The sequence below is a fragment of the Falco naumanni genome, chromosome W (genome assembly GCF_017639655.2).
Source record: "Falco naumanni isolate bFalNau1 chromosome W, bFalNau1.pat, whole genome shotgun sequence".
Classification (NCBI taxonomy): domain Eukaryota; kingdom Metazoa; phylum Chordata; class Aves; order Falconiformes; family Falconidae; genus Falco; species Falco naumanni.
In genome coordinates, this window is record NC_054079.1 from 13974878 (window position 1) to 13994088 (window position 19211).

A 19211-nucleotide genomic window follows, 5' to 3' on the forward strand; every position below is an offset into this window, starting at 1 on the left:
AATACAGTATCTTCAGTAAATCTACTTAAAAAAATTTAATAGAATAATAAATCCAGAGTATCTGCTTTCCAGTCCTATAATTAAAAGTTTCTCTGAATATTTTATTCTATTGTTTCAGATATCTATTCAGCTAAGATTTAAAATGCCATTCCAAAATGAGGAGTTTTATGGAAAACTATGATTTAAATATATTCATGACTGTGTAATATGTTTCTAATACTTTCTTAAAAACAAAACTCCAGAAAACAACACTTTCAGGGGGGAATAATCTGTTTTTTCCTAATTGCAATTGATAACAAATATAATGTGCCCTGTTTTCAGAAGAAAATGGGTTGTTACTCATGATTTTTTGTATGTATTCACCTAAAATCAATAGCAAGAATAAATCACATGCATTAAAAAAAATCAACACTTAACATGCTCATGCATGTATGCACACTCACACATATGGTTTAAAATGTATTGAACAAATTAATGTCTACATGCCCACTGTGGCAGAAAGAGTAACAGTCAATGTTTCATGAAAGAAAAATCAACTGATAAAATGCATAATGACATATATCATGTCTTTGAAAAAAACTCCACAATTCCTATTTTCATGTAATAGTGAGATAGCTTTAAATAGCTGTAAATGAAATTAAAAACCTGCAGAGCTAGAATGAAATTACTTCTGACATAAACTTTAATCTATATTAATTTATACATATATACATATACATATACATTTATACAATTTGCCCATGTCATAGTTCCTATAGATGATTTTATGCAACACATATCACATATGTAGAAGTGTGTAGTCCACAGGACAGACTGCTGTTTTCATGTTGCCTTGGCCACTGCACCTGCCTTCCCCGTGCCCTTCCCTCTCTGCCCAGATGATGCCCAGCTCTCAAACCTCAGGCAAACATCCTCAGAGTTACCCATGCTGCTCACACCCAAAGTTCATCTTCACCCATTCAGTAGAGAATATGACAAATCTTAAATCTGAATACAAAACTGATAATAGATTTTTCTACCAACTAGGAGCCTGTATAATTGGTCCCAGGATAAGTATAGATTCTGTATTAGAGGATGGGGTTATGGAAAAAGTACCAAGAAAAATGCTTATAGCACCTTCTTGGACAATAAAAAACAGTGTTGGGGACACATGTATAGGTGTGCTGCTTTCTTGGTGTTTTACTGGCATTCCTTTATCATGACCTTGATACTGCCATCAAAAATGAGTGCCACCACCCAGAAGCAATGCTGCCATTTCTGTGTGGGGCTGCTGTCATTGTACAGCAGCATGGCTTGGCAACTGCCTGCTGCCATTTGTCAAAGGTCGGAGAAAATCAAAGTGAGGAAAGAGAAAGCAGGAACAGACAGTAGGATATGACAGAGGATTAGTCATGGAGCGTTTAGGGACTTATTATACAACAATAACGACATTATCAGTGGTCACCACACCAAAGGGTGCTCAGCCTCACTCAGGCCTTTGGCTGGCTGTGGGGAAGGAGGGAGGCAGGAGAGGGATCAAGGCATGGTGGACGCTGTGGGAACCCCGCTAGTGTAGGGCTGCAGTCACTGCAAACCCTCCCCTCGAGTGTCCTCCGGGTCGGCCTCCCCGCCAGCTCCCGCTGGGCTGCCGGCGCTCAGTGGCGGGGACCGGCCGGCAGCGTGGCACAGGCTGGCGCGAGGCCCGCAACGGGCCGAGTGGTGCAGGCGCCCCCTGCCTGCAGGGCGGAGCGGCGCCGCGCCCCGGCGCGGGACCATCTCGGCTACGGGTACAGGGACAAAGGGACGTGAAATGGCAGCGCAACACAGACGCTTCCCGGCTGACCGTGCCACGGCACAGGAGGAGTGTCTACCCCACTCCGCGGCTCCCGCGTCGCCGAACGATTCCCCGCAGCCCGCGTGGGAGCTACTGCCTGCTCTGTCCGGGGCCCACCGCCGCACTCGCTCCTCCAGTCCGACGCTGCTCTTCCGCGGCTGCCAGCGCTCCGGGCCGGTGGGGCCGCGAAGGGCAGCGCATCCGCCGAATTGGCGGCGCCCAGCTCCTCTAGCTCCGTCCCTGCTTTCCGCTTCAGCGCGGGCAAACAGCGCCGCGCCGTCAGGGCGCCCCGTGCCACCCGGCCTTTCCCCTGCCCCGCCGTCTCTCCGCAGTACCGAGAGGAGTTTGCAAAGCGCTGCATTCTCTCCGCCGCCGCGCGGGCTGCACCTCCTCCGTCCGCGGCGGCACAGGCGGTGGGCCGTCGGACGCAGAGCATCCCAGGAGTTGTAGTCTTTCTTCCCCTCCCTGGCGGCGGCGGGAGCGGAGCAGCGGGAACTACAGCTCCCAAGAACGCGCGGGAGGGAGGGGCGGTGCCAGGGAAGAAACGGGGACAGCTCCGGTGCTGATCGCGACGCGGGTTTGTCAGCAGAGCCCGGGTGGGCGGTGGACGGCTGCTGTTGGCGTGCGCGAGCGAGCGAGCGGCGGGCGGCAGCGGAGCGAGCGGCGGGCCGCGCCCGGCGACGAGACACGAAGCGCCCATGTAGGTCGGTCCCTGGGCCGGAACCGAGCGAGCGGCGAGGGGGGCGGCGGGCGCAGCGCGGCCGAGAGGTGGGCGTTCCGGCATGGTGGAGTCGCCGGGCCGGGCTTTCCCGCTGTGTCCGGGGAGTGTGAGGGGGGAGGGGATGAGGACGCCCCTTGCGTGAGGGGGCCCGGGGGGGAAGGAGATCGCGTTCTTTTGAGAGGAAGCCCCAGCGGGTGGTCTCGGCAGCCGGGCGGTGACCGCAGCCCGTCGCGGTATGGGGGTGCGGTGGGGCCGCCCCGTCCCCGTCGCAGCGCGGCTCCCCGGGCCTGGGGACAGCCCGAGTGGGAGGCTGGGCAGCACGGCCCTGCGGTGGCCGCCACCCCACCGCTATAGCCACAAGTGGGTTTCCAGTCTCATACGGGCGAACCTAATAGTCTTTTACAGATACTGCCCTTTGAGCGTTGGTCGCAGCTCCCCTGGGAGTGAAAGGATGTAAGTTGTTAGGTGATGAGATGTAATGAGGTCCTACCTGGATGCACAGGAAGTTGGCACAATATCTCCACCTGTTTATTCAAGGAGCAGTTATCCATCTGCACCAGGGAAAGATAGCTCATTGCTGGAATTAGGGGTAGCAAAGAAGTGGCCCCTTTTCAGCAGGTTTTATATATGGAAAAATATAATGCTCCTTAGCACTGGAGAAACAGATGACATACAGATACAAGTTACATTATGCACAGTTCTTAGTAGTTTCTAGGTAGTTGTTTCAACACAGTTTATGCTGGCGTACTATACTTCAGCTATTTATTAGGATTTATTTTATAATTTCATTGAGGAGCTCTGGGGGCCCCAGACTATGCACTCAAACACATGACTGTCTCTTAATAGAACAGTCATGTTACCAGTGGATTGTTAACAATAAATCCTGCTTAGTTTATACAATGCAAAGAGCACTTTTGCAGTCTGCTGTGATTTAAGTTATGAACTGCAGCTCTGTTAGCTAATATTTTTCATGCTGGTTATCTACTCTGGCAGTAATAAAATTTCATCTTGAAGGGAAGATCTGCATCCTCTTCAATATGCATGTTTGAAAGGAAATCTGAAATCTTAAGTTAGGATGGAGTTGGGTTTGTTTCACTTTGGACAGAGACTGATAATCTCATAAATCTTTTGCAGAGCAATTGCTTGGATATCACATGCTGAAACCTTTCAACCAGAGGTGCTCTAGAAATAAGCCCTTCTTCAGTAAGAATGTCTTTCAGTTTTCTGATTGGAGAAAAGCAATAATTAGGATGCTGTTTAAGATGGCTAGTTCTGTATGCTACATGCATGAATCAGGAATGTTTATGTGGTATTTGCCATTTATTTACATGTTTATTGAGATACTGAAGTAATGTTTAGTATGTATTGGCTTTTGAGAGCAAATTTTGCTAGTAAAGGATGACAAATACAGATTGGTCACTATTGTATTTGACATTTGACAGGTGCTGAATTCAGTGATGTTAAATAGTTGTGGAAACAAAATGGTGCTACAACATTAAAATATAATCTAAAGAAAGGAAAATGCAGATATAAAAAAATATGTACTTGTCATCATAGAACAGCTTCTTGGTTTTTTATATGATTGTCAGTACAAATGGAATTATTGTTAAACATAATTAATCAGAAATCAGAGACTTAGGATAAAAAGAGACAGAAATGAGCTATAAAAAACCCTATAAATTCTACTTTTTCAAGGTTGGTGAGATGGTCAAACAATGTCTATTTTTAAGCATATCTCATCCAAAATTATAATCATAAGCATCTGGATTTTTCCAAGATGTGAAAATGAAGTCTGGCAGATGAGGTTTGATTTCTACTTGCAGTTTCTGTATGTTTTTTTTTGTTTCTTCTACTTACATCATTGTTTTGCTGATTGACTGGATACCAAGCAAAAAATAATTCCAAAACATATATAAGGATAAATACAGTTTATTATATTACACTATAATAAAGGGAAAATAGCATGAAATATAATAAAAGGAAACAGTACTAGCTATTATGCGCAATATGATAAAAGAGCAATAGGAGCGAAGCATCAAATCATTACTGCAAAGTGTTACAGAGACTAAGAAAAGGATACATCGCCAATTACCACCTTAATGTCATCCAGGCCCACACTTTGGCTGGGAAGCCCCGTTGCAGCCAGTGTCAGGAGTCTGTCAGTAACTGGGAAAATTCCGACGTGGTGCATCCACCCGTAGGTGAAGCTTCTGGCCCAGTCCCAGAGCTTGCCCACCTTTATACTCAGTGAAAAACAAAATAGTTTACATGCCTAGTGTATGTAAACTTTTAAGTTTAGGCTAAGTGCAGGCGTGCACTATCTCATGATTTGTAAGGTTCACACACGCCAGGGATATTGGCCAGGTGCCTGAGCATGGTGGAGTTACTGTCATGACACAGCTGCACACAATATTTATTGTCTGGATGGTCCTGCTCATATCTTGCTTGTTCAGGGGGCTCAGGACAAACACCACCTGCTCATTAAAGTTGTCCTTCAGCTCCCTGAGCTCCCTGTCCAAGTTAAATGATTTCTAATTAAAGACAAAGGCTTTTTCATAAGCAGTAATCAATTTAATAAGTTTTCACCACAACCATTCCCAGCATACTCAAAAATTATTCTTATTAAAGATTTAAGTAAACCAATATTCTATTGTCGGTTCTTTTTCTTAAGTGTCTTTTCTTTTTCCAACATTAGGCTAGTATGGTTGGTCCTTGTTCAAATGTGCTTTAGATTGGCTGAACTAATTTCTTGATTTATCTTTTTTAGCTATCTGATTTCCTGCTACATGAAACAAATATAGTTTCTTTGCACAAAACTTTATGGAACAGTCTGTTAAAGAGCTACCATCTGAATTGGAGAGCAACAGAAAGGGATTAATTGTATGTCTTTTGGTCAAGATAAAACAAGTTAAAGGAGAGTGTAAGCATTATTTTTTTTCCATTCCCATCAAGCAATAATTAAAAAGAAACCCAAGAAATTAAAATATTTTAGCAGGATGAGAAAAAGGGACCGTGCAGTGGCACTGTTGTTCTATATTTATGAATTCTGTTTCATTCTCAAGCTCATGCCATTTCTCTGTAGGCAAGAAGGGCCAAAATTACCAGAAAGACAACCCTAACAGTCCTTCCAGAGATAGAGTTACCTAGTGTAAAAGTTTGATGTTATCTGCTGGATATAATTCAATCTGGGTCAGAGTTTGTGACTCCTTTTCATTTTTATAGCCATATTTTCAAAGAGCAGGTATAAATCTTAGTAGTACTTATGGCCATGGAGTGGGCTTTGGATTAGAAGTCAAAAGCAATCAACTCTATTATTATTTTTTTTCTGTGAAACATACAAGCATGTATGGTTTCTGCACGCTCTTTTAAGAATTGGTCTGAATTAGTTGAAATTTCTGTGTATCTTTCAGTAGTTTCCTCTAAGGTTTTGGTGTTACTTTGAAAAGTGAAGATTCAATGGGAAATTCTCAGTGATTCATACACTGATTAACTTGCTTCAAGTTTCACTCTTTATCTAATTGTAGCATGCAAATATTCCACATTCCTGCACTTTGGTAAAATAAAAAAGACAGAATTTAGTGAGGATAACCTGTTCTTTGTGTTTATCAGAGCATATGGGTATTAATGGTGGCAGTTTGTAGAAAATGCCAGATGTCTACAGACCCTCTCTTTCATTTGCCATGGCATGAGATCATTTCAAAGGTGACTGAGGCCATAGAGGTGAGGAAAAGTAGGAAATGGGAAATAATCTGTAAATACACTGTGAACATTTCCGATGCTTTGCCAAGAAAATAAATGAGAACATTTTCTTCTTAGATTTCCATATCCTGTTGTCACTGGTGATGGTTATGCCCAGACAAAACAGATTTATAACAGACACATCCAAACACAATGGAGAAGGGCAAAAGCAAGCAAAAAAGCTGCTTCCAGATTTATTTAAGAGGTTATTCTAACACTATGATGAAAAAGGCCAAATCAAAGCTATTAGACACAGGAGTTATGACAATTCATCTCCTATCACTCAGCAAAATTATTAGATATCTCAGTCTTGGTTCAAATTAGAAGCACTTGAGTGGAAGAGCCTGACAAGTCTCTGAGTCCACAGAGCAAGTTATATACATCTTTTTGTAAATTGATCAAGCTGCATTTGGCGTCAGTAGTACTATGTGTATACTGGAGCAGACACTGGGCATTAAGAAGTGAGTATAAACTAGTGCTGAGTGTCTTTGAGCTGGAGATAAGAAACTATCTAACCAGCAAAGGAGTGAGCTTCCACAGTACACTTCTAAAAAGAGGTAGTGACAGAAAGAGGACTACTGATGCCACACTAAGTGTGTTTTGCTGAAAGTGATGCATGTTTAATACATTCTTTTAATCATTTGAGAAGAGAACTTTGTCAAAATAAAGGTAAGGTTTTTGCTTTCTTGGAACAGAACATCATACCATTAGCATGGTTGGCATGTTTAGTTCCCATCCATGTAATATTTAATTAACAGGCTTGAACATGGCGTTCCTGGTGATTATTTCCAGCATCGTTTCCAAAGGAAGAACATAACATCAGCACTAGCTTCTTCACATTTCTTTGCCAAATGCCTCCATAGTAGAGACAGGTCCTGTTAGGAGTGAACTGACATATTAATGATTCTTTTTTTAAAAAAAACCCTGACATATTAATGATTGATTTTTCTTCAGACTGATGCAGTACTTTTCTAAAACTCATTTGGGTTGTGGACACAAGGAAGGATTACTATCAATAGTCTATGGATACTGGCTTTCTAGGCTAAAGCTAGTATCTCCAAACAGTTTGAATTATTATCAATACCTCACTAATCATCTCATGAATCCCCAGGTGGGAGGTGGAAAAATTAGTCCTTTCCCATGCCTTTCCTATGCCTTCTGCATCCTGTAATAGGCAGACATGCTCCTATCCTTGAAATAAAAACTGGCTGCAATTCTGTGTTCAATTTGCCCATAATTCTGCCTATGGTACTGCAAATAACGAAACTGTAAGTTCAAGATACAGTGAAGGTGTTGTTTTTTAATTTTTTATTATTTTTTAAGAACTTTTAAGGAAACTTGCATGGTAGGTAATGCACATAAACACTAATTTAGAGGAACACTGAAATTTCTTTGTGGGGAAAGTCTATAAAACCATCCACAGGAAACAGGTTCTTAGGAAGGCTACATAATGTACAAGATTTAGCAAAACCATTCTTAAAATCTAGATATGATTCCTCTGCTCACTGAATCATACTGTTTCTGAAGTATTAGGCATTAAAGTACATAGGGATGAATTGTAAGGCACATAGGACTGAGGCCAGTAAATTAAATGAAAGCTAAACCCCTTTTTTTAAACCTTAAGTAAGTTGAAGAAGCTACATGGAAGGCTTCCTAGGAGATAAAATCAAGAAAGAAAATTATTTTTCTTGCTAGAAGTGTTAACTACTGGTTTCAGCTGCTGCATTACAGAGATCAGCCAGAAGGGCAGCAGAACAGGCTGCTGCAGAAAGCTCACAGGTCCCCAGCCACTGCAGTCTTTTGTCTGCTGGACTTGTTATTGCAAATTGTACACAACATCAGTGTTCTCTTCTTGACTACTTTATAGCCAGTTGTGATTAGACTGGTATAAACAACATTTGATTTTCTTTTTCTCATGTTTCAAACAAAATATCTTACGCAAGACTACATTTAATCAAGAACTTTAGTCACTGCTAAATAAAAGGGTAATTCTGAAATTAAACACTCTCTAATGCATTATTTATGAATTATAAATCTTACACTGAATTTTCCCTCGAATGATTGCTACTTCCATTATCTCCTTCAGGACTTTTTGTCCCCACTTCTATATGCCTCTTCAGTAGTCCAAGGAAGCTGGCATACTGTTATTTTTACTATGAGACAGCAGAATTAGCTCAGAAAATTTATGCAGTAATTGAAATTCTGCTGAGAAGGTTGGTTAGTGTACAGCCCTCACCCTTCTGCAAGGTCCTGGTTCAAGCTGTCCTCCCTGACTGTCCAAATGCACTCTGAGATGTCTAACTTAGAAAGCTTTGATGTGGACTGCTTTTCCATAAACCTTATACGTTAGGATATGCTGTTTGTCTTTCTTTCCAAAATCAGTGTGCAAATGTATTTCCCTTAGTATTGCCAAACTCCAATAATTTAAAATCCTGCCAGGCTCCCCAAATACTTATTTTTCTTAAAAAGCATATGAAGTGAAACACTGCCTTGTTCTAAGTTCTTTATTTTTGCCATCTGCTTTTTGAGCTTCCCAGGTAGAATTTTGGTCAGTTTTTCAAGTTAATCTCTGCAGTCCTCCTGAAAGCTAAAAGTGTTCTTTTAATAAATGGAACCCATGATCTTTGTACTCTAGAGCAAAATAAGCTTGCTGTTATCAATATGTAGTAATCTGTGCTTATTCAGGTATTTCATATGGATTAGAATCTGTATTTTAAGGACTCAAATTTGAAAACACTAGCTACTGTCATTTATGATGATGTTGCATTAACATTGCAAATTCCAAAACTATAGAAGAGATGAGAACTGAAAAAAATCAAGACCTTATTTCAGAGGTATATACCCAACTCACTATTTAATGGTATAATAACTGAAAGCTGGTAATGGCAAAATGCTTTGAATAAGGTTATAGGCATTACAAAAGACTGCAGCATATTTACAGTAAAATAAATGGTTCAAGAATTCTATCAGATGTAAAACAGATTAAGCTTTGGCTTGGAAATATACTTCCTATATCATAACCCAGCATTCATCTCTTATTTCCTTCTTGTACATGTGAAGTATCTTTGTCTATATTTCCACTGTCTATTTCATTCATCACATTTTCTGAAATTACCAGTGATGTTTACCTTTAATACATCCTCTTTTGCAACCGGAACTATTACCATGGATGCCAGAATCATAAGAAAGAGTTAAGCCTCTGTGAACGACTTCTTGAGTTCATTCACATCTGTTATCAAAAAATCCAATAAAATCTAAATGTTTCCAGTTTTATATGATACAAGAGACAATAAACTATTTCTTTTTATTTTTAATTACAGATGGCATCTGCTCAAGATTCCAGATATGGCCAGAAAGATATGTCTGACCAGAACTTTGATTACATGTTCAAACTGCTCATTATCGGCAACAGCAGTGTTGGGAAAACCTCCTTTTTGTTCCGATACGCTGATGATTCCTTTACATCTGCATTTGTAAGCACAGTTGGGATTGATTTCAAAGTAAAAACAGTTTTTAAAAATGAAAAAAGAATTAAGCTACAGATTTGGGTAAGCCAAAAATAATAATTCTATGAACTAAACAAGCTGTAGCAGTTTGATAGATAGCATTTAAGCTACTGTAGGTTTGCATTGAATATCATAACCTTTAAATATACACGTATGGCATAGTAATGAAAAAGCAATTAAATCTTTCCTGCATAATTTTTCTGTCTTGAGTAATAGAAAGTAGACAGTATTTTAAGGTATTGAAGTACAGTAGAGTATATATTCTGAATTAAATTCCATTAAGAAATAAGAGGTTGACAAATATTTGTATCTGTGCAGCAATGTATAAACAACTGTGCAATATATAGTCTATTGAAAGTGATACATGTTATTAAAGAGTGTCTTGAAATACCAGTTAGGATCTTGCTTCTTCCTACAAAAATTATAAATTCATGTAGGAACTATGATAGTGGATGCATAACAGATGGCATAATTTTTTGCTCTGACAGTTATCATTGTCATCCTGATCACCTGAAACCTCTTCTGCTGAGGAAGCAAATGTTCGTAAAGTGTTGCCCAAGTGTACAAAAACCCTCATCCCTTGCCTACACCTCAGAGATGGTAGAAAGATGCCAAATATAGGAAAGTGTGATGCCAGGGAATAATGTTCTTTTCTGCAAACTTTCCTCAGAAAGAATAGCCAAATCTTATTTATGTAGGAGCTGCTGATGCTCACATCTCCTAGTGCTCACATCTCCTAATTCTTGGGTAATAGGGTGATACTCAAAGGAGGGGAGGATAGCAGAACATTTAACAATGTGAGATCTGGCATTAAAGCTTCAGGTCGTTGCCATCTTCCTTGGGTGCTTGAAGATTTTAAGCAATGTTTCCTTTGTGAAATATTTGCAACAGCCTTTTTAACAAAAGTTTTCCTTTTTTTTCATGCATGAATACAAGTCATTTAAAAATGTATTTAATGGTGAGTAGCCATTAAAACTTGGGAAGCCTTGGATCAAATGCAACCAGGTCATCTAACATGTTTTGAATAGCAGGTAAAGTGAATATGTTTTTAATATGGCACAAAGGTGAATTTCCCAGAGTTTCTTAGGCTCTCTCTCATTCATGTCTTTTTAGGTAGGCTGCACCCCTTGATATCTCAAATCATTTGTTGTTCTGTGCCCTCTAGGAACTGGAACACAGATTCTTTGCCTCTCAAATTCTCTACATTTTTAAGCTTAGATTCTTACTATTATCATAAGTATAACAGTGCTACATGCTATGTGTCATGTGTGTGCTTCCACTGCAATAACATGCTAGTTTCATTGTAGTACTTCGGAGTGTGTTGGAGATCACATGGTAATTCACATTGACATTACTGTATTATTTTTCTATAATGGAGCAATAAAATTGTTATAGTATTCCCATTAAAATTTTAATGCCAGTTCTTAAAAAGCCTTGTCATTGCCAAATGAACTTAAATTGCAACAGCTCACTATTGCTATTTGCACTTTTTAGATGGAGTATTCTGCATTGGAGCACCGTGTTGCACTTATGCTTGCTAGAGTAAATCTGTTGACTGGGATCTTAAATAAAATCAGTTAAGTGTCTCAGAAAGCTATTCTAGTGCACAGAATCTGAAATAGAGCACTATTACCCCACCTTGTAAGCTATATCAACAGCTGTATTGTTTTTAATATGCAGTATCTGTATAACACCTGTCTATATTATACTTTATTACTTTTCTTTGATTATTCAAATGTCTTTCTAAAATGAATAGTACTCCTGCAATATCCATTTCTATTTCAAACTACATTTATGGAAGGCCATTTATATTACATAAAATATAAACCTGAACGAATCAGAGGGAGTGTGATTTGATGTTAATTCTGAGCTTATATTACTTCCTTCAAAATCACTGGCAAAGTATTTGGTGACATCATGTGGTAAATTATATCCAGCATATATGAAATAAAACATTCTGAAAAATCTCACAGGTTTGAATAGTCAGAAGAAAATGGGAATGAAGTGCAACTTTAAAATATGTTCTGAATGATGAGATCAGAACTAGATTACTTTTCCATGTACTGCAGTGAAGAAATACATGGAATGCCACTGTTTGCTGTCTTTGTCTGGCAGTAAGATGTGTAAATAGTAATGCTGTTAAAGTCACTAAAATTCCCTAGCTAGTGACATGGTTGATCCAACTTGTTTCCAGTTACAATTTTGTACATGTGTTTTTGTGTAGACATTTAAACTTTGTATTTAATAGCTATTTCAGCATGATACTTTGTGTTCAACTTGAAGCATGTTGGAGCTTGGAACACCGATTTTCTCTGAATAAGATTCATATGCTTACCAGTGAAATGTGTCAGTTTGTTTGAAAGTCAGCATGGGCACTCAAGGAAACAGAGTAATTATTTCTTAATAAAATTCATTGTATGATTATTAGAGATGAACTAGCAAAGGTTAACAGGTTTAAGTAGGTGCTGTCATACATACTGGGATGCCCTGCAGGTCTTTTGTATTTTTTTCTTGCTTTGAGGCAATGGTGGCTCATTCTTGGATTCAAAAGAACTGAATTGAATTGTCTTCTTTTATTGCTCAAGTCAGGGAAGATGTGGCTCTCTCTAGTACTTATCATTATTGCTTTTTCATATGGTCAGAAAGAGCCTGCTATGAGCACTGTAAGGTTTGCTTTTTTTCCCTTCTGAGCCAAACACCTTCTTTCCACATTATTTCTTACTGGAATAGAGAAAGGTTCAGAGTTCAAGTGCTATATTTATTCATGATAGCACATTACCTTGTTATAGGACCACCAGCTGGCCCTGAAATTTTGTTTCACAGCAAGTTATAAATGTGACAACCCTGGTATGGACATTACAAAGACAGCATATTAACATTTTTTTTTACCTTTTAAAGGAAAGAAATCCATTAAAAAGGCATTTTACTCAAAAAGATATTGATTTCTCAACAGAAACTATAAGAAACTTTGGATTTTTCTCTGTATGCAGGACATAGGTGCATAGGATAAAAGTCCACAAGAGGGCTTTAGGATGATTTACAGTGTTAAATAATAAACAGCAATACATGTTTCCTCCATTTGGTTTGAGCTAGTAATATTAAAGAGATGGGACTAGAAGGCTATAAGATTATTTTGGTTCCAAACTTCTAGATTTCAAATTACGTCAAATAAAAAAATACATGGTTTGTCAATGGCAATGCTGACAAAAACATATTCTAAAGAAAATTATTAAAAGCTCAGAGGTGCAAATCAGAAAAGAAAATTAAGTTTAACCTTATAAATCTATCATTGTATTCACTGTATAAAGTACTACATTCAGTATACCCTGCAGCTGTGATGCTAGAGGTTTGCATTAATTTTTTAACCACTGTCAATTATTTAATAGAAATAACAGAAGGCAAGACCTTATAGAGAAAATATGGGCAAACTTGGACAGTAGAATTTGTTAACTAACATTTGTCAAATCAGAATAGGAAAAAAACAAGGGGGAAAAAAGTGCAGATATTGATTTCTAGAAAATAGAAAATTTACAAAGATAGGTCAGCATATTTAACTGACAGTGTATCTATGTCACACCTTTAACTCCTCTTTAAAATTTACTTGATCAGAACTCTCAGTGATTTCTAACTGATTTCAGTAAAACTTTTGTTTGAGGAATCAAGCATCAAGTTTTCCCTCTCTGATCTGTTTATTATGCAAAAATGTTCTAACTATAAATGTTCTATAGACCAATATGTGCGTAGTTTCTATCTGATTACAGCACTTTGATGCAAATATCAAATAAGAACACTGCACTGGCTTTTGCTGCTTAGATGGCTTTTCCCTGGGACTAACCATAGACTTCATGGACTAGGTGCAATTATCACACACAAATAAAAGATATCCTTCTAGAGAAGACAGTGTGAAAGCTGCTTGTGTCAGCATATCCTTCCTAGAATTGTGTGTGACAATTTCATTTGATACCCAAAATGTTGCTGTCTTCACATCAACTGTTTTCTATAAATTGTCATAGGGCTTATGGACCAAGTGAGGACTAGGTTTTGTAAGCTGAATGAGAATATTCAGTTTTATCATTCAATAATTAAAAATATTGTAGTAGTAGTTTAAAAAATATCAATAAACATTAAGCACCTGATGTTTTGCTCTACAAGCTCCCTAACAGTGCTCTAGCAGTAAAAAGGGGTTCAGTTAAAATGAGAATAATTTTGTGTGTGTGTGTGTCAGAGGGGTGTGTGGGAGTACCAGTATGAATGAAAATTGCCTTGATATTGGAGTCTTTAAGGGGAATCCTACAGTAACTTGCAAGTGTGGAGGCAGTGCAATATTCTAGAAATATCCTGTAACAGTGACTATAGCACAAATGCACGAATCACTAAATACACTGGTTCAGAAGAAAGGTAGTGAAAGCTGAAGCAACAAAACAGGTGTTGAGTAGCATGTGGAGATAGAGGATAGTGAATGTAGCAAATATTTCATCACAGGAATCTCAGGGTCTGATTTTGCCACATCTGAGTCAGATGAGTATTTTTAATTGGTATGATAGCCCCATCAAAGTTTATTTCAGGTTTCCTTTCTCAGGTGCTGGTGACAGTGTGTAGCTGCTGCTTAGAATACGTAGCCTTTTAAGACGAGAAGAGTAAGTCTAATATTGAAAATTAAATTTCCTCATCTCAGCATGAAAATAAAATGTGTGTCCAGTAATATATCAGGCAGAAAGTGATTTGAAGACAGCAATATAGAAGGCTCAAAACTGCAGGGATTTGGGATTTCTCTGGATCCATCTGTACTAGTAAATTAAACACACCAAGGCTGTCCTTTGGCACTGAGTCCAGCTGGCATGGAATGACTTTTGTCCATATGTTTAAACTCTTGTAGCCTCTGAAAAAGGATGGCCACATCTAGACTTTGCATTGGTAGCAGTTTGTGGCCTGTGCCAAGTACTGAACCTTGCCCAGGAACTGTTTGGCAGGGTACTAGCAAGCCAGGGTCAAAACTGTGCCAGAAAACATACTGAAAGTTTCATGGTGTAGACAAATTCCATAGCCTAGAAATGCTCCCTGGCATAGCTTAATAGGCATAGCCTGAAAGGGCAGCAGCTCCAGCCAGCCTTAGTTTAGACTGACTTGTCTGTGGTGATAAGCAATGCAATATTAAAGCAATGTTTATATTAAAGTTGCACCCATTGATCATGGTTTTGAGTGGGAGAGTGTTAATTTTCCTCCTAGTAGCTGGTATAGTGCTGTGTCTTGGATTTAATATGAGAATAACATTGATAACACACTGATGTTTTTTGTTGTTGCTAACTAGTGTTTATACTAAGTCAAGGACTTTTCAGTTGTTTAGGCCCTGTCAGTGAGAAGGCTGGAGGGGTCCAAGAAATTGGGAGGGGACACTTCCAGGATAGTTGACCCAAACTGGCCAAAAGGATATTCCATAACATTTGATGTCATGCTCAGTATATAGAGTGGGGGGAGTTTGCCAGGGGCTTGCAGATTGGTGCTTGGGGACTGGCTGGGCATTGGTAAGTGGGTGGTGAGCAATTGTATTGTGCATCACTTGTTTTTTTTCTTGTGTTTGATTTATCTTTCTCTTTTTTTATCTCTCTTTTCATTATTATTATTATTATTATTATTAGTGTTAGTATTATATTTTACTTTATTTCAATTCTTAAACTGTTCTTATTTCAACCCACAGGTTTTAGCTTTTTCTGATTCTCCTCCCCATCCCACTGGGGGCGGGGAAGTGAGCGAGTGGCTGCATTGTACTTTAGTTGCTGGCTGGAGTTAAACCATGACACCAAGTCAGTTCAGGTTTCCACTGTTTTAAGTGCATAGCCAAGAAAAAATTGGTTGAATAGTTCACTTTTAGCCAGTCAAGTGGGAGCAAACAGTTGGGAAGGAGAAATGGTTAATGTAGAGATTGGTCAGGAAAAGAAAACTGCTTACCTAAAAAGCAGACAAGACAGCTTGCCTTTTCTTTAAACTATAGTAGATGCTAGTTTATATAATGTATATAATGCACACATAATGTAAATATATAGTTTTAAGGCAACAGAGCAGAAGCAAATATAAGCAGAGACTGAACAGACAATGTGTGTGCTGCTATTTGAAGTTTGACTGCAATTGCTCATAGTGATGAAAGATGTGAAAGGACCAAAGGGTCTGAGAATGGGCACCATAAATAATGCAAAAAAAATTCAGAAACAGCTACAGATACTAAATGTGATACCTCATTTTATTTCCTTGCAAATCACGTTGCAAAAGTGGTAACAGATGTGACACTGCAGTCCTTTACTTGAAAAGATAGAACTGGACTCTATAAAACTGCAAGAAATGCTACCTTCGGACCTATTCTGGGTGTAAAATATAGATGCATCTCTTATAAACAATACATTTCTTGTAAAACTACTTGATATATTTCTTGTATAGAGCCAGGGCTCAGTCTTCAGTGCCAAAGAAAATCTTGGCAATGTAAAAGGCATACTCAGTTCAGATGGACTTCAGTGCAAAGATCACTTTGTGAGACTGGGTACATTGGCCAGTGATGGCACTTTTAAAAAGGTGATATGCTTTTATTTAAAAAATATCACTGGCTATTCAAATGTCTATGTGACATTAAAATCTTATTGTTATAAAAAGCACATGTCTTGAGGGTTTCAAACATTTGCTCTAAACCCATCTCAAAAAAAAAAATGGTCCTATCACTTTAGCACCCTGGCTTTCACTGCTGAAACTGCTGTTTTTCTATGATTTTAAAAATTCCTTAATGTTTTTGTTATCACAACAGCAGTTTCTACTGATGGATTGAAAGACACATTCTTATTTTTATATCTGAGAAAGCTGATAGGATGTGTAAAGCATCAAGACATATAAAGCCCCTTGGTTGCTTAAATACTGCAAGAAGACATAATATTAGTATTACTACTTAGCTATAAACCATGTGGTTATTTTTGTGTTTCTTTTCAGTTCCTTCCCATCCTGCTGCTTCTCCTTCTAGTCTGTGAATCTGTCTACTTAGGAAAATGCATACTGGGACTTCTGATTATCTTTCATTTGGACTATGTGGTTTTCTGTTTTTCAATTGGTTGTGCTACTAAGGAATTATATGATGCTGGGAATAATAGCCATGTACAGAGCCCTGCAGCCCCAGGCGTGTAATTTAAATCAAGGTCAGAACTGATCAATAGCTGTTTCTGTCTGATGGATGTTTCATTGATCTATGTGAAATGAGTTCAGCAGTCTTAGACTGGTTTCTAATTAATGTGTCCACTTTGCTTCTCCTAAAATTATCTGAAATTCTGATGTTGCGAACAGTTCTGCACACTCTTTACAGTTATCCTACTGATTATTTTAGAGTTAAAATTGGTTTTTAGCCATATGCTTAATGTTATCTGTCAAAATTCCTGATCCATAAGTGTTAGGCAAATACTTGGAGAAGTATCGTGTACTTGCTCTATACTTCTTCCTAGGCAACTGCTTTTGGGCACTGTCAGGATACTGGGCTAGAGTGGGTGCCCTGTGGCCTGATCCCATGTGCTTGCCCTTATGCTCATATGCACCAAAGTGGTTGCAAACTCCTGGTCTCAGATATTTTGGAGAGGAAACTTGAGGTAAATGTAAATCTTGCAACTAGCATTAAATTCCACTATTTTCCCCAATATTCCAATGGTTTTGGGAAAGCCTTCTGTAATATTGGGTCAGACTTTACTCTTTTACAAAGTTCTGTGCTTTACAAAACCTTCCATTGCCTACTTCAACAATTTTGCTGTATAGCTTTGCGTGCAGCATAGAAATCGGGTTCCTGTGACCAGCTTAGTGCTATATATATCGTAGCTGGACTTTAAATATTCTCTGACAAAGACTCCTGTTATCAGTAAAATGATACATCTGTATTCAAAGGCAAAGATTAATTGGAAAGAGAAGGTGGCATTTAACATAAAAATTCTAAATAAGGCTCATTTTGCTGTTGAAATGGAAATTTCCATGGGGATTCTTTAAGAGAAACTGAGCTAGTTTAAGACACTTTCTAGAACACTTTACTATACTGTGTTTTATGCAGATTTCTTCATAGGACTCCCAGGAAATGCATCCTGCCATTGTTTAGGCCAACAAATCATCATCCTGCCAGACCTAAAGTAATTGCAGCTTCCCCTAACCTGTGACCAGGCAGTGTAGTATAACATTTTTTCAGCTGCCTTTGCTTTTCACATGATGATCTGCAAGTTGCCAGCTTTTCCCAAGTAGAAAATCATATACCGTTGTATATAAACTGTATATAAACTGTCATGAACTAGCACTTAGATGTGTGCAAGCATCATATAGATGCTACATAGGCTCCTTAAAAACTGGTGATGAGAAAGGGAAGATAGAAAAGTCTTTAATGAATACGTGTGTACCTGAATAGCAAGATCTTTGATTTTGCTTGAAGTGAGGATTCAGGATGAGAAGGAAAAAGGGGATGGAATGATTTTGCTGTGATAGGGGAATGAAGCAAGAACAATAACCTTGGGATAATGTTGAAAAAAAAATAAGCTAAAATCCAGAGAAATCTGTCAGTATATTTTAAACTGTGAGATGTAAGTTATACTTACTAAGCCATTATTTTAAGAAGCAAGAATAAGTCTTATTTCTAAAATGATATTAATGTTTACAGCATACCTTAAAGTGAAATCAACTGTGCTGCCAGATCCTGTGAACCATTTTAATGGCACATTCATGACATCTGTACAGCTGCAGTGAATCTACAAAGAAAAAGCAAGCCCATACATTCTCTTCACTGCATTTTAATATAATTTGTGTTGTAGATTAGAGCAGTGTTGCACTCTTGCTGTGCAGTTGTTGCTTTAAAATTGGAGAACTAGAGCCTTGGATGGGAGCCATAATGTAAATACCATGAAAAGGGGAGTGCAGAAACAGTATTTAAAGATCACTTTTGCTTTCTGCTCAGTGCAAGTTGTTTCCCTGTGCTGTGTTGGAACAACTTGAAGTCATTCTGAAATTATGCTGGGTTGCGAGGGACACAAGTGACTGAGGGAGGATGGGGGTCACACAAAAGCAACTATTTTTTATTTAACACTACCCAATTTGCATTAAATTATGGATGCAAGCTTAAGTGCATATCTTTAGAAGCCAGAGCCATATGGGGCTCTGTGTTATGTCAGGAGAATGTTTGTAATAGCTAACACATAAGGGACAATGCACCCAAATTTACATGTGAAATGATAAAATCAAGCAAAACAGCATCCCTGGAGGATTTAGCTCTGTATTTACTTTGCTAGAAAAAATCAGTTAGGATATTAGTAGTAGAGAAGCTGCTTTTTCTACTTTTATTTCTTTTCAGTGCAGTTGAAGGCTAATCTCCTTCAATATTTTCTGAATAAATATATTATTGTTCTGTAATCATCCTGCTATTTTCTGGTTTAACCCAGATTAT

The 19211-nt window shown here is 38.7% G+C and overlaps 1 protein-coding gene across 1 annotated transcript in view; it reads left to right on the forward strand.

Annotated features, from left to right (window-relative positions):
- The first annotated feature begins 2365 nt into the window (after positions 1 to 2365).
- Positions 2366 to 19211, forward strand: part of LOC121080416 (ras-related protein Rab-3C-like) — a 184877-nt gene continuing 168031 nt past the window's right edge. Inside the window, 2 exon segments of the mRNA XM_040578436.1 lie at positions 2366 to 2513; positions 9593 to 9820. Of these exon segments, the coding sequence (XP_040434370.1) occupies positions 9593 to 9820 (228 nt within the window). The 5' untranslated portion in view covers positions 2366 to 2513.